Source organism: Pochonia chlamydosporia, chromosome 2 (assembly GCF_001653235.2).
Source record: "Pochonia chlamydosporia 170 chromosome 2, whole genome shotgun sequence".
NCBI lineage: Eukaryota > Fungi > Ascomycota > Sordariomycetes > Hypocreales > Clavicipitaceae > Pochonia > Pochonia chlamydosporia.
In genome coordinates, this window is record NC_035791.1 from 2,274,690 (window position 1) to 2,289,948 (window position 15,259).

General features: G+C 50.4%; 7 protein-coding genes across 7 annotated transcripts; 1 reads left to right on the forward strand and 6 right to left on the reverse strand.

Moving 5' to 3' along the window:
- Positions 1-361: 361 nt before the first annotated feature.
- On the reverse strand, positions 362-1,374 carry VFPPC_02806 (Pinin/SDK/MemA protein; the record flags this gene model as incomplete). Its single annotated transcript, XM_018282396.1, has 4 exons — positions 362-697; positions 758-826; positions 878-1,298; positions 1,361-1,374. The coding sequence occupies 4 exons, from the start codon at positions 1,372-1,374 to the stop codon at positions 362-364; spliced, it is 840 nt and encodes a 279-aa protein (XP_018146859.1).
- Positions 1,375-2,778: 1,404 nt separating this feature from the next.
- VFPPC_13341 (peroxin 26) lies at positions 2,779-4,212 on the reverse strand (the record flags this gene model as incomplete). The annotated part of the gene is made up of 2 exons (XM_018291118.1): positions 2,779-3,658; positions 3,719-4,212. The coding sequence occupies 2 exons, from the start codon at positions 4,210-4,212 to the stop codon at positions 2,779-2,781; spliced, it is 1,374 nt and encodes a 457-aa protein (XP_018146861.1).
- A 1,344-nt stretch (positions 4,213-5,556) lies between these two features.
- Positions 5,557-7,112, reverse strand: VFPPC_02808 (protein kinase-like domain; the record flags this gene model as incomplete). Its single annotated transcript, XM_018282398.2, has 2 exons — positions 5,557-6,231; positions 6,273-7,112. The coding sequence occupies 2 exons, from the start codon at positions 7,110-7,112 to the stop codon at positions 5,557-5,559; spliced, it is 1,515 nt and encodes a 504-aa protein (XP_018146862.2).
- Positions 7,113-7,888: 776 nt separating this feature from the next.
- On the forward strand, positions 7,889-9,335 carry VFPPC_02809 (hypothetical protein; the record flags this gene model as incomplete). Its single annotated transcript, XM_022428293.1, has 2 exons — positions 7,889-7,964; positions 8,107-9,335. The coding sequence occupies 2 exons, from the start codon at positions 7,889-7,891 to the stop codon at positions 9,333-9,335; spliced, it is 1,305 nt and encodes a 434-aa protein (XP_022284569.1).
- Positions 9,336-9,536: 201 nt separating this feature from the next.
- VFPPC_15567 (cell wall biogenesis protein Ecm15) lies at positions 9,537-10,019 on the reverse strand (the record flags this gene model as incomplete). The annotated part of the gene is made up of 4 exons (XM_018293320.1): positions 9,537-9,600; positions 9,657-9,759; positions 9,810-9,915; positions 9,960-10,019. The coding sequence occupies 4 exons, from the start codon at positions 10,017-10,019 to the stop codon at positions 9,537-9,539; spliced, it is 333 nt and encodes a 110-aa protein (XP_018146864.1).
- Positions 10,020-10,705: 686 nt separating this feature from the next.
- VFPPC_02811 (F-box-like domain-containing protein) lies at positions 10,706-12,183 on the reverse strand (the record flags this gene model as incomplete). Its single annotated transcript, XM_022428294.1, has 2 exons — positions 10,706-10,844; positions 10,925-12,183. The coding sequence occupies 2 exons, from the start codon at positions 12,181-12,183 to the stop codon at positions 10,706-10,708; spliced, it is 1,398 nt and encodes a 465-aa protein (XP_022284570.1).
- A 634-nt stretch (positions 12,184-12,817) lies between these two features.
- VFPPC_02812 (PLC-like phosphodiesterase) lies at positions 12,818-13,945 on the reverse strand (the record flags this gene model as incomplete). The annotated part of the gene is made up of 1 exon (XM_018282401.1): positions 12,818-13,945. The coding sequence occupies one exon, from the start codon at positions 13,943-13,945 to the stop codon at positions 12,818-12,820; it is 1,128 nt and encodes a 375-aa protein (XP_018146866.1).
- Positions 13,946-15,259: the final 1,314 nt, after the last annotated feature.

A 15,259-nucleotide genomic window follows, 5' to 3' on the forward strand; every position in this document is an offset into this window, starting at 1 on the left:
GATTGCGCAGGTAGACATCGGGATTTGCTAATACCGGAATTCAGCATTTATGTCTCGCCATATCACCGCATGTTGGTAGTGAGTTACTGCGTAGCCAGGAATCTGGAGCGGAACGACATGCAATTGGAGGAGCTTGGTATCGTGGTCTTTGCTCTGCATGGTCTCCCTTTAGCCAAGTGTACACGGCTCACACAGAACGAGACACTATACTCATCATCCTGATAACATTGAATTGACCATGGTAGCTAATCGATCTAGTTCCAAATCACCACCCCAACTATTTTACAAGCAGAAACGCCCAGCTCAGCAATGCCGTATAATACAAATTGACGCTTTTGAATCCCATCCCTCGCTTGACGTCTTAGTAAATAACCATATCCTCATCTGCTTCCACCAACACATCCCCCGACTCATCATGGGGATCATGGTGATGCCCGGCTTTGTGTGGCTCGCTCTCCTTCTTTGTCGGCTCCGGCGCATCACCACCACGCCTATCTGTATCTGCATCCGCCTCAGTCCCAGGAACCACCGCCTCCTTGTCCGCGTGTGACACCCGCCGAGGTCGATACCGACTCAAGTGACGCTCCTTCTTCAACTTGAACTCCTCTTCCTCCTTCGCTATCGTGGCTTTTGCAGCGCGAACTTGATCGTCAATGGTATCTTCCTGGTCGGCGGTCCTTTTCCACGGCAAGAAATACTACCCCAGCATTAACACACAACCCATACATAATCCATAAGACAGAAATATCAAACTCACAATCGCGGGCTGTGTTCTCGTCTTGAGAAATTCCGCCAAAGCCAACAACTTGGAGTGCTTATTCCGCATCTACACCACCATTAGCATGCGCGCGATCCACAACTCAAAGTAAAAGCTTACCACTTGTTCCTCGAAGCCAATCTGGTCCACCATCCTAGCCTCCTTTATTCTCGCCACCTTGTCCGCCCTCTTCTGGTCATCCTCATCTCTCTGCTTCTGCATGCGTTCCTGCTGCCGTCGTTCGATTTCCTGCCGCCGCTTGTGCTGTGAATTCGTGCTTGTCTGACTAAGCGTGTTGAGAAGACCGCCGAATAACCGCTTTCCGCGCTTCTTCTCTTCTTGTGTGGCTGATGCTCTTCGATCTTCTTGGATGGAGGGTCTACGAGGTGGTGACTGGTCGTCGTCATGTTGTCGTTGGCGCTTGGGGACAGATGCATCGTTCTCTTCATCGACGAGAGATGCTTTTCTTTTCAGAGGCGCATCTTCAACGGTAACGCTGCCTTCTTCTGTCTTTGGCGATCCTGCCATGCCCTGAGGGATGCTGCTTTGAGGTTAGATTTAAAATAATTGTCATGGGTGATAATGTAGCAAGGCTGCACGTACGCCTCTGTCGCCATGATGAACCGGTCGTGGGATTATCGCATATACTCGAAAGGATCCATCAGCGTAGCCAGCTATCCCCAGTGGCGTGCCCTCGTCGCCGTGTATAAATCGTAATGTCGGAAATCAAGGATCGTTGCCAGTCGTGCAAGAACATGGACACATCAAACAGCTTGTCGTCTCCAAATTATTGCTGTCGAGCTACACAAAGTGGGGCAGCACCAGTTGCCAATCTGTCTCTGGGGGTCAATGACATGGAATCATTTCAACAGCGCCGTCGCCTGATTGGCCAACATTTCCTGGCCGAGGTTTTGCTCGCCAACTTTCCAGAATCGCCCGCCACGCAAGGCTGAGAAATCCAAAAGCTCAACCCTACAACTTCTACTCTTCGAAGACGGAGGCGAAAACATATTCCTCGACCTCCATCTCTACCTTTCGCATCCCCAAACCTCCTCACCACCGCATCAGCCACCATGTCTCGCCATCACCCGTAAGTCTCCCTCGCAATTTCCATTCTCAAAGCGCAGGCTAACAACCACCCAGCGATCTCGTCATGTGCCGCAAACAATCAGGCATCGCCATCGGCCGTCTCTGCGATAAATGCGACGGCAAATGCCCAGTCTGCGACTCCTACGTACGACCCACGACCCTCGTGCGCATCTGCGACGAGTGCAGCTTCGGCAACTACCAGAATAAGTGTGTCGTATGTGGCGGCGAGGGCATCTCCGACGCCTTTTACTGCTTCGAATGTACGCGGTTGGAGAAGGATCGCGATGGATGCCCCAAGATTATAAATCTAGGCAGTTCGAGGACGGATGTAAGTTTTCACACTTTGCTACTGCGAAAGAGACAATGGGTGCTAACAGGTTGTGCAGCTGTTTTATCAAAAGAAAACGAATCGGTCGGCGAATTACTAGCCTTGATGTGGCCCGGGTCTGGGCAATTGTTTCAAGTGTAGGGAGAACATATTCGGGATCTATTAAGACGGCGCTTGATATGTTGCATGTTTTTGGCGTTATGGAGTGTATATGGTTGAAATGCAAAAAGTTGGGCAATTGATATGAAGTTAGAGCCAAAGGAGTTCATACATTTACCATTTCAATGATAAGAATTTACACAATGGAGATTGCACACATCTACCGAAGACAATTGTCAAGTATCACAGTTGTCAAAAGTATCTCAAGTTCCAAGGTCTCGGTAAGTATCATGTGTAAAATATATATTTAGAAGACGCATATACATGGAACATGCCGCATCTGTACTATATAAAGCAACCTGCGTTGCCGTCTCAGTATGAGCATAATCAAGTCGTAGCCCAATGATAATATACCTACGTAGTTGATACAAAAGAAAATCCCTCTGAATCCAAAACTCCTCATGATGCTGTAAAACCAAGAAGCTCATATAATACAAGAGTCAAGCTAAATATAACTGACCTTGGTGCCCATGCCGGCCGTAGCCATTACTTTATTCCATGAAGTACCCAAGATTCTCTGAATTCGTTGCCTCAGGCCCTTGTGGCCGAGCATGACCAGAAATCCCACCAGGAAAACCAAGAATCTCATCAGCAGAGCAGGGTTGCTATTCAGAGCAACGGCCAGCTCCTCGATTACTGACCGTAACCTGGTCATGACCATAGTAGCTCTTGCAGTAAATGTCGCGGGCGCCACGGCTTTGCCATTCTGTCGTGATGAGATGGACGATTTATTATGCCGGGGCTGGGGTCTATTTTGGCGAGACCTGTTGCCGCTTGTTGAGGAACTGGGTGATTGTTCAACACCATAGTCGACTTCACTGGCTTCTCGTCGCACTCGCTCTTCCTCCAGCCTCTTCCGTTCCCTGGCTTCATTTTCCGCTCGCTGTCGTCTGGCCTCCTCAACCTCCCGGCGGAGCTCCTCTTCTTGCCTTTGACGTTCTTCGCGTTCCAGGCGTTCCTGCTCTTGCTGATCCTCTTGCAAACTCTGAAGTGCCTGGAGGAAGGCTTCCCTTCGCTCATCATCCAGAACTGAGCTTACACTGATGAATTCACGAGCATACTCCCATTCATTATTCCGTAGTAGAACGTGCAGAGTATACAGCTCAAGAATTTTGACACGGGCATTGAGATCTCGGGGTGTGTTTGCGCCACTGGTACCAGGAGCTGGTGATCGGTATCGCGATCCCATCCGCGACCCAGGAGCCGGTGAGCCGTTGAACTTGCCCGCGAGATCGAGATTCGGGGCGGTAGTAGTGGCGAGATATGTCTCCAACCGACGCTGATTCAACGTCTGATCACGAGCATGTGCGAGTAGAAGTGTTGCACTGCAAGAAGTGTGGTTAGTCTCCCAGTTCAATTAGCCAGGAAAATTGGCCCATGCTTACAGATTGATAACGACGTCAGAGTCAACGTCACCCTCAACACCGTGGTAGCCATTATGAACAACCTCCTCCCATACTTGTCCGTCGCGGACCTTTGAGCACAACGCCCTCCATTCCTGATTACCAAAAGCGTCTTTGCCCTCCTCAGGGTCCATTTCCAAAATGGCATTAAGAATGGTCAAGTACAGGCTCCATACTTTGATCCTCGTGGTCCTCGAAGCAGCAGCTACGGGTGCGGGCTCTCCGTCATCAGCAGAGCCGGGTGGGGTGATGAGTGGTGTTAGAGTGGTGAGTGCCTCGGGTAATCGACGCGTCAGGAATAAGGTTGAGGCTTGGCGATATGTCTTGGAAATCTGAGACGTATGCCTCGACGCGATGGTGGACGACTGCAACGAAGAAATGGACGACGAAAGAATGTTGCGGCCAAATGCGTCCGAGGTAGAGGCGGTCATGGTCGGACTGCCCGCAGCAAAGGACGATCCATTGACGGACGACATGACGGATAACCCAGAGTTCGAGCAGGGGAGTTACCGGTTCGGCATATGCGGAGTGGTTGTGGTGCTTTTCTCCAGAATAGCACAATCGATAAATTGACGGTTAAGAGATGGAGAGGAGAGGCCCCTTCCTAGATACCGAAGTGACAAGAGGTCGGAGGCCGACGATGGATGACCGGGCTGGCCAGTGAAGACCAGATAATAGTTTTGTGATGCTGTAGCGCGGCGCCAGCACAAACGAGGCAAGAATGGAAGAAGAGGAGTAGAATTGGAAAATGCGTGCCAGAGAAAGCCAAAGGCCGCGTAGATGAGAATGATCAAATGGCGGACCGCGACATGACATGTGTTCCGGTGCCGTCGTCGAGCATGCCAGTCGGGCAGTCGGGAGGCGGTCGAAAGAGCTCCAAGTGGGTTTTTTCTCGGTCGTTGAACTCTGGCGCTGTGGAGGGCAGCATTAAGCCGAGGCTTTGGGGTCGGCCGTGCTCTCAGTTTGGTTCCTTGGGCATCTGCAGAACGCAGGCAGTTTCCAGAGCGACTCCAGCAACTGTAGCCAATAGCATGGGCTGCTTCCGGTGCCAAATGACAGGGATCCTGTTGGGGGCGCTCAACTGCACGAACCATCTTTTGTTGACCTCGGCGACAACTGGCCTGTTTATGAGTGTTAGTAAGATACTTCTGTTTACCCAATCTCCGCATGCTATTGAAAGTACCTCTACAGCCTCCACTATCCATCACGAGGACTTACTTCTCCAGCATTGCATCGTCATGTTCTCCCACCACCTCCATCTGATGCCACCCCATGCAGGGGTCCCACCCATCAGATGTGCAAATTGCCCCAGAAATCGGAGATGACGAACCCTTTCCAGTATCGCCAACTGCATTGTCTCGAGTCTTGTGCCTGCTTTCATTTCCACATTGCCAATGCGCATATCAAAGCCATTGCCCATCTTTATGAATTGGGTTGGGTACCGCTTGTCAATCGCGGAGACCCCGAACCAACAATCACAGGCAAATCAAATCCGTTTTCGCGGATGTGCTCCTGGAATCTGGTCGGTGATGGCGGGTGAAATAACCCTTGCAGCGTTGCAGATTGAATTAGCGTCCATTATAATTGCTTCTTTCTTTTGTTCTAAAGCGTTCTATGAGTATTTACTGTAGTATCCAAACTGTACATTATGTCCAAATAACTCGACTAGAAGCACTCCATCCCGACCCGTGGTATCTATAATTTCGTCAAACGCCGCCTCTGCAGCAAAAACACATGGATATATACTCCCAGTAACAAAACACGCCATGTATAATACAACGGTTGCCCCTTACACCTGTGAGGCGTTAAGCAGCCACCCTTCATCCCACGAATCGCTTCGATGTTCGTCTCCACGAAACGTCCGCGTCCCCATCATCTCTCGATACAATGATACTGTCTTCTCTTTCAATCATCGACGGCTCAAACCCAAGGAGTTGTTCTTCGCGGATCCAGCCTGATTCGACTGCAAAGCACACAATGTCCCCGGCAGCACCGAAACAGGGAACATCGTCGTCGGCGTCCGGGTTCAAGTACGTCCACATATCTGCCGTCAGCTTCTTGAATTCAGCCACCTCCTTGGGATCGCCTTGAAAATTTTCAACTAGGTATTCGTAGAGATAGGCGAGCCAGAGCACATTTGTGTATGGCACGTATGCCTCCCAGCAGAGCGGGCCATCCACGCCTTTGGCATAAGGAGTCTTGTGTGCTTCCGGCGGTAGACATTTGCGATCTGCGCGAAGCAGAAACGACCGCATCTGCCGGTAGATCTTGCATTGTGCCGCGTGTGTGCTTGTGAACAGACTGAGATCTCGCTCCAGGTCGTAGGCGATTGGTTTCGCAAAGTCAATAGTCAGGTCCTCTGCTCTCGACAATCCATAATCCAAGATGGTAATGTCGACGCCCGAATAGCCAAAGTATCCCTGTGCCCCAGGTTTTTTTTGCGTCGTAGGTCGTACTTGTCGGATACACAGATTTCCCTCGTGAAGATCGCGATGCTGCGACAATGTTAGACTGCTGTTGTTATTCGTACTATCGCCGTACCGCAGAGCAAACGTACCTCAAACATGGCCAGTTCCTCCGCCCTGGCCAATGCAATTGCCTCCAGAAAAAAAATATCCCAGAGTTCACTCTCACTCTTCAACTCCCAATCCTCCAACGCAGTACCAGCATCCCCCAACTCAACAACCAAAAATTTGGTATCATCCAAGTATCGACTTGGCGACGGATAAAACTGCGCTCGTCCAGGATCCTTCCTCTTCATCCGCCTCTGAAACACCTGGTGCGTTTCCAGCAACGCTCTCGACGTCTTCCCCTGCACAATATACCTCTCTTTGTACACCACAAAGCCAGGGATATCCGCCAACCACTCGGATATCTGCAACTCGCCATTGACATCATTCTCCGAGTGGGGTTCCTCGTCAACGAGCCTGGATCGCACCTGGGCTTTGGTCTGTGGCTTAATCGGCGACGGTAATCGGATCACCTTAATCACACTGGTTCCTCGCTCGTTTGTGACGCGGTATACCTCTGCATAGGAGGCTTCTGCGATCTTTTCTATGCGGTCTCCGGGCGGGCAAACATCATCCCAGGTTAGGATTCGCAGTGAGGTGTCCCCGGTCAAGTCCGCTAGTGATTGCTGCTCTTGAAATTCGTCGAGGGATTTGTCGTTTGTGGAGATCGTCTCTTGAGAGTCGCCCTTGGTGTTTCTGTAGTCCGAATCGCCAAGATCTTCCGGGCTATCTGATGAATCTGTTGCATCGTCTATGATTTCTATCCTTTTAATACTCTTCCGAGGCGATCTTCGAGGCTGCTTTGGTTCGTCTTCTATTTGAACTATCGATAGCTTCTCTGTAATTGAAGCAATGGTGTCGTCCATATCTGCGATTTTCGGGTGTCGCACTGGACTTTGGGGCAGTTCGGCGAAAAGGCGTTCAGCCTTGGTCCGAGTCGACCTTTTGCCATATTTGACTGTCGCTTTCGTTCGAGGCATGTTGACTTTGGACGCAACACTGTCATCATTGTTGGACTTGTGTCGTCCAAGTTGAAGTGAATGGTCAGCGCGGATGTCGAAGATCAGGTTGGCGGGGCAACGGTGTCCATCGACCCAGGAGCTTCCTATGGAGTACTTCGTACTTCCTTCAAAGTTTACCACAACGCGTAAACCCAGCTTCTATATTAGAAAAGTGTACTTGCTTTCAATAGATACAAGGTTGCCAGCTTGAGAATGAATATCATCGCCATTGAACTTGTCTCACACGGTGTGCTTTGTTCGGGCGCAGAATAGCTGGCCAAGCTCAAGCAACAGTACTTACAGGAAAAGACAACGCCAAGAACTTGGGACTCTCGCCAGCCCATCGTATCCGATACAGCCCATCATCAGAGCATCTTTTCACACGATTATCTAAGTCTTTCTACAAATCCAAAAAGCGGCACATGCCATCAGCATCCAAACTGGACCCTTTGCCACACCAGACCTGTCATCCGCTTCTAGACCAACAGACGAAGCCCCAGACCCTCAACGCTAACGACTTGACCCACCTCCATAGATTCTCCACAGAAGCGGTTGACCTCCAATTTTCCACGTTGGCTGAAGAGCTCCCTCTCCGCTCCCTCAACCTTCGCCCGTATCGTCCCCCATTGACCACAGCAGCCATGGCCGATCTTTTGAAAAACGTCTTTGGCGGCGGCAAGGCCAACGAGCCTGTTGCCAATCGCAAAGCTGATCCAGGTCAGTTGAACCTCCGCAAGTCCAATGGCATCCTCGCATTTGATCCTGTAATGCGAGTGAGAAATGCGCCTTTGCCCCTGGATGATTTTTGCGAGAATTACATATTCTCTTCAACCCCCGAATGCTAACCGCCGTTTCATAGACTTTGCCGACTTTGCTGGAGCTCCTGATCCCGTCGCGGAGCCTGCCCCCAATGCCGCGACGTTGGGAGGCGCTGCCGGTGCCGCTGCCACGACGAGGCCCTACACGAAGTGGTACAACGTCCACGAGCGGCACTCGCTGTCCGAGTTCAAGGCGGAGGGCATCATCCTCGCGCTCTCAGCCTTCATCTTCCTCTTCCACATCATCGGTGCGCGGGCCAATCGCTCCAAGGCCAAGTCGTGGATCCGAGCCAATGCCTCCATCCTGAGGAAGGAATTCGCCCTCGTCGGGTTCGGCGGCGTGCCCACCTTGGACAACGAGGACATCAAGCCCGACTCCCTCCTCAAGGAGAAGTCGCTGTTCGAGTTCGCCACCTACGCCTCTGGACGGCAAAACACGGCCTTTGTCGACGTCAAGCTCACCATGACCAAAAAGTTCAACCCCGTCATGGGACTCGTCGAAACAGCCGCCTCCTTCTTCAGCGACGCCTTTGCTGCCCCCAGCGACGTCATGGAAGCTTTCCTGTACCCCTTCGACGGCAAGGAGAATCTCACTCTCCCCTCTCTGCCTGGTGGTGAGGAAGCGCGCGCCAAGGACACCAAGAGCAACTACGACGGATTCGTCTGGGCCCTTGTCCACAAGGAGAGCATGAAGCGTCTCCGTGAGGACCGCTACGACGTCACCCTCACTGCTACCAAGGAAAACTCCAAGCTGCCCAACTGGTTGACCATTATGAGCGAGAGCGCCGAAGTCACGGACACCCTGCTCACCCAGGACCTCATTGACGCTGTCGTCGCTGCCGGCGATAACTTTGAGTACCTCATCGTTTCCGACCAGCCCGTCGAGAAGCCCGTCAAGCTGGATGACGCCACGCCCCGCAAGCGCATCTTCCTCAAGTACCGTCTCCCCTCTGGCAACAGCTACGACTCCCTGCTACCCATCTTCTCGTACTTCCTCCGCCTCCCGGATTTCCTGGTGCAAAACGCCCGTTTCCGCCCCGAGGTCCTGAAGAAAGTTCGTGCCACTCGTGAAGCCATGATTTCGCAAATCAAAAAGACGGCCGAGGAGGAAAAGAACGAAGAGCGTCTCTGGGAAAAGGAGAAGGCAAAGAAGGCAAAGCGGGATGCTGACCTCAAGGGCCTGGATGCCAAGGCCCAGAAGAAGTATCTCGAGAAAGAGAAGGAGAAGGATCTCCGAAGAAGTCAGAAGAAGATGACTATGCGGGGATGAAAGATCCTCCGTGTGCAATCTGAATGGTAATGGGGTCACGAGGCATGGTTAGTTGATGGGTGGTAATTGTGAAAAAGGTGCTTGTATGAGTAGTTGTAGCTGTTACAATAAACCCAAATTGCATGCATAATCCCGTCCAGTGAGCACGCTTCACACTCGACACTTGATACTTGCTACTTGATTCATCAAGAACAACTTCGATCACTTCTCCAGTAACTCCTCCACCCTCCGAACCTTTTCCTCAGCAGTCTGCTTCTTATCCGTCCTACAAACATCAGCAATGCCCTTTGAACACAAACACAAAGCACAAACATAACATACCTGCTCCCCACGCGCATACTCGACTGCACCCTCACCACTCCCCCCTGATGCACCACCGCATGCGCCTTGCCAACCACACTCATAACCTCATCCCAACTGCCTTCTACCAGACGTCAGCACTCCGCCACAACCCCAGTAGCTTGGAATGCATACCAACGGTAGTACCCGCCGAATGAAGCGTGTACTTCAACCCACTTGCCTTGAGGACGCGCTGCACCTGTGCGATTTCATCCGCAACAGAGACTTTGCCTGTGCCGACCTGCGGTTGTTAGATGGTACGGGGTAAGGACCGGTGAAACGTACGGGGATGAGGCAGAAGTCGGCGTAGCATGCTGACGGGGTGGGAATAGAAGCGTAGTCCATTCTGTTTGTGTGTGACGTGATGTGATGTTGATGGTGAATGGCAGATTGGTAGTTTAGATCCGCCGAATTGGAGATTATGATGGCTCCACCGAAGTCAAGGCCAAACTTGGGACTACAAGGAGACACTGGAACAACATGATGAGTTCCTATGCGATACCAGTCTCTAGAGACAGTAAGGTCCTCGTATTAAATTAATCGTTTTTTCTATCATTGTAAAACCCTCAACTGCCGAGTCGATGGACAAGAAATCTGGCTGCAAACGGACTAACACCATGTACACCCAATATACAAATGACCTTATTCGTGACAGTTGACAGGTTCTAGTCTAGGCTATTACATTAAAATTTGTTAAATTGGATTCAATTGCGAAGTTAAAATTGCATACCTACCTACTTGCCTAGATGTGGCACAAGTGTTTGGGTTCAAATTAAACCGGTTTCAACGGCGTCACGCCTAAGCGGCTTTGCTGCATTCATTTCACCAACTCTAGACTCCATGAAGAGTGATCATGTCTGATTCAATTATGTTCGCAGCCTTCACTTCTTCTGATAACTATGTATACCGTCGCCATAAAAGATGTATGATTGGCGTCAAGCTTCACATTATCTCATTTGCCTTCCAAGAGCTACCAGAGGCGGCCAGAGGCGGCCAGAATCAGAATGCAATGCCTATAATTAGAGTCTAAACTACTGTCCACCGACCAAAGATTCGAATTCAGCGTTGAAATGTTGTGTGTAATCCTCGATGCTTTCAACATAAACCCTCTGCAGCCTGGGAAACCATTCTCTCAGCCTGGCGACAAGTACAGTGGGATCGGGTCTTTGGCTATATCAAGTATTAAGAAATTAGCCTACGTCCCGCAACAAATAGGCACTCCTTGAGCGCGGACAGATTTCACTACTAACCCTTCTTCTGCATCATCTTGCACCGGCGGTGTTACGAACCCATCAATGCTGAGCCACATCAGGTAAGGGAGACTCAGTTGTGGTTGCGATTCCGGCCTAACAAACGGTTCCATGTCGAACTTTTGGGGTATTGAAACGTCTTTGAGCCACCGGCAGTGGCGAGACAGAGACGCGAGGGCCTCGGCGGTCAAATTGCTTGCCACGTTGAAGGCAAATTCTCGCAACGCCGGGAGATGCTTGACTACATGATCAAAGTCAGAATCCGAGAAGCCAGAATTCCTCGCTGAGACATGTACTGCGCCTTGTTGTCCATGTGTGAAAATGCGAAGCACGCGAACTCTGGGGAATGACTTGAGGGCCATAATTTCGTCCTTGGAAAGCTCAGTGTCAATTGTGAATTCCAGTGCTAGTTTCACCAATATAGTCAGGGGGGCAATTTTACGGATGACTTCGCCGTAGTCGTCCCGGACCATAAGGTGAAGGTGAGTAAGATTTCCCAAAAACTTGACTAATAAGGAGAAGCTGTCCGTCTCGATGTTCATGAACAGGTCTCGAATGGCTGGGAATGGTTCACGAACTTCCCTCACCAGTCGGCGAACAAGCTTGTTGCGGACAAAGGTTCCAATCACCAAGTGTGAAAGATTCTCTCGACTCGCAAGATGCACGAGGAGATCACCGGTGACCAGGTGGTCCATCTGGTGCTTGAATTCCATGTGATGCAGTGTCCGCAATTCGGAGATGAAACTGTAGAAAAACCCGGGCGTGACTTTAGGCCCTGGCGAGTCGAGTTGAATCCTGCGAATGTTCCAGCATGTATCCTTCACGTAGGTTAAGAAGTCGTGGTCCAAGTCCCCTCCAATATACCAAAAGTCTTGCAAGGGTTGCTGAAGGTACTGCCGTATGAAAGGCTGACGGCCATCCTTGTTCCGCTCTGCCCCAACTGAGAGTATCTTTACGTTCAAGAATTTCAGTTCCTCAAACTCAAAGTGAACGGGTGCGTCATCATCGCCCTCGAATATAATTTTGGTGAACTTTGGGGCATAAATTTGACGACGGCTGGCTTCGACTTGGAGAAGCTTTTGGTATGGTGCTTCTTGCCAAAGGACGTGTGTTCCACAAGCAAACCACCGTTGAGAGACTCTTACTACGGCTGCCAAGGTCGGTTTTTCGCGTTCTAGATACTCGAATATATGAACAAGCAGCTCGGGGAGTGACAGAACTTGGTGCCTGACCCAGTGCTGTGTCCATTTCTGCTCCATGTCAGGGAAAGTGTGGAAATCTGGGAAAGTCTGGGACGTTAAAAGACAGGACGAGATGTACAGCGTCAATAGTAGTAGTAGTAGTAGTAGTAGTAGTAGTAGTAGTAGTAGTAGTAGTAGTAGTAGTAGTAGTAGTAGTAGCAGTAGTAGTAACAGTAGTAGTATTCGAAAAAGTGATGGTTGTGTTCTGGGACGACGAGACTGGCCTGTGTTTACTTGGGTCACACATCTGAACAAACATGTCACTCTTGGTGTGTTCTTTCCATCGTATAGCTTCTCCAATTGCCTCTGGGCAGCAACGAGGTAGTAGCTGAAAGAAGCGAAAGGAGGGCCTCACTCGTGCAACTGCCCAAGTTGCCATTACCTACCTACTTAGGTAGATGTTTAAAGATTTACCAACTGCGATACAAAGGTTCATGCAAAAGTAGAGCTTGTCGGGCTCATTTATTGGTACGCGGGGGAGCTGATCCCAGCTCAAACCGTCTTATATCTAAGTATGTAAGCCAATCTATCCTGTATCATTGCTCTAGCCTAGGTGAATGCAATCCCAAGAAAAATAAAAAGTAAAAGATAAAAATAAAAAGATAACAACGCCTCGCTAATCAAATCAGTTAATTCCGTGGACCACATTTCACTACACCAGCAGTAACGCAGCCGAAACAAAGGCCACGAGAGCCCCGGTTCCAAGTTTCCTCTCTTGAGCGAAGTTGCTCCCGGCCGACTGGCCACTCGACTGTGTCGTAGTCCTTCCCTTGGCATCCGTCACACCGTTCATACTATCCAGGGCAGCGATAGGATCGCCCTTGTCCCAGAAATCAACCAGCACAAAATTGGGCTGTTTCGCCCACTCCGTCTTGCACTGCTCCAGGTGTTTGCCCAGATTTCCAGGTTGCTCGGTACTCGCGCTGTTGACGGTCTCAATGGCATCGGCGTCGGGAACCTGCACGGTACCTATGAGATTTTGGTATTTGAAGTGGTTGACAAGGCTCATGTAGCCGTTGGCCAAAGAGGTAGATGGCGGTTTAGCCTTGGATGGTCGATCGACAGTGCAGTTGAAGCCACCAAGAGCAGTAACTTCGAATGGCGTCTCGAAGACATGATCGAACTCGGGGAGGAGATAGGGCGTGGATGCGGAGAAGTCCATGTTTGTAACAAAGGTGACGACACGAGAGTTGGAGCGAATCATGTCCTGGAGAGTCGGCCAGGTGGACGTCAGAGTGTTTGACTGCGGCTTGTAGGCGACTTTTGCAAGGCCCGAGGCTTCAAAGGCGGCGCCAAAGTCGGAAGCAGGGGCCTTGTTGGCATTGACTAGCAACAAAGTTACAACATCATTGGGGTTCCTGGTGACCCAGTCATTGACGCTCTTTAGCCATGTTTCCAGATCCCCGGCATCGAGCAAGTTACACGAGGTATGGCAAAGTTCCAGGGTAGAATTTGGCTTGTGAACCTGTGCTTGAAGGAGTCGGAGACCAGCGTCCAGGGCGATGGTTGCGTTTTTGAACTGATTTCCGGCTATGGAGTTGCCAGTGCTGCTGTCTCGTAGAAAGGCGCTGTTGTGGGCTCCCATGTGTGTAATGGAGTTGTACTGACGACCACAGAGAGTCGGAGAGTTATTGCAGGCATTACCAGAGGAGATGCCTGATGGCAATGGAGCAACGGCTGTGGTTGATGATGAAGGCAGTTGTGGAAGAGCGTGGACCGCATGTGAGAAAGCGACCAGCGCTGTCAGGACGGCATGGGCATGTCGCAGTGGTGTCAACATGGCTGCGGAGTGGCGGAAATGTACAAATAAAATGCAAAGTACCTAGGTACTGTAGCTCTATTGCAAAGAACTTTTGTTTTTGTTCGGCGGCTGAGTTGAATCAATGAAAAAATGCTGTAGTACTCCGTAAACGAAGCTCAGATGTTACGTGTAGGAATTCAGCAACCAAATGTCATCAAAGCCTGTGCAGGGTTCTGAAGCTCCAGAACAACAAGACACCGTACCGAGATTGAGAATGCAGTTGAGACTAGCGACGAAAGAAAATGAAAAAATACAGTAAAAATAAAAGAACTCTAAAAGACAGAAAACCAAGATGGATCCCGCGTGGTAATAAAGAGCGATTTCACGGAGACATGAAAAGAAGTCAAGTTACCAGACTTTATCCAGCAAGCACAGATTGGGCAAAGTAGGAAAGAACAGAAATAGAACACGAGGGAAGGAGGCAGTGAACTCTCAGCCAGGTCAGTCACAACCAGACAGGAGCGGCCACAGCAGAGACCATCCACCATACACCGCCAACCACCAACCACCACACAGAGTCCGGAGTACAGAGTACCAACCACATGTACCAACAGACCAACAGACACCTTGATTGCTTTGTCACTTCAACTCCACACTTCGCCAGACACCAGACACGACTTGTTTCGTCGATCCACTCGCACCGACGACCCAAAAAAAGAACCACCGTTGAGTGGCAGACCGAAGAAATTTTGTGGACGACTGCCGCAAATCACCCAGTGTCAACGTGGTTGGAGCGTGGTTGGAGGCTCTCATCCCATCCAGTTACGTCTTCCTGGACCCAATCAATGTCAACGTGAGGTCGGTGTACTGAGGACAAGGCAATCGGGGCGGTGCTGCGCCTCTGCCAACGTCAGCAGTGGAGGAGGACATGTAGGGATGAAACGGCTGATGAGCGAGATGATGAAATCAAAAATTTCTTGGGTCGGCACTTGGGACATTAGTGGATTGTCAACGTTGAGCTCCAAGTCGGATGTTGGTAGGCAAGCCAAGTTGGTGACGTCTGGTTGTGACGGATGATTATGATTTATGATGGTTAGGGGCTCGGTGCACTTGTCTCAAACATTCCATGTATTGTGCGTATTTGCGTGCGTGTGGTGATGATACGGAGACGGAAACGGAAGCAAGTGTCTGTCTGTCTTTTTGTACCTAGGTATGTATGTGTATCTGTCTGTCCGTGTGTATTCGTCTATGCGTCCGCCCTGACATTTCATCTGTGCCGCTGCCCTGAATATGCAAATGATTCACGCCGAGAACGACGGAGTACCGTTGAAGGAGATGAGACTTGACAAGATA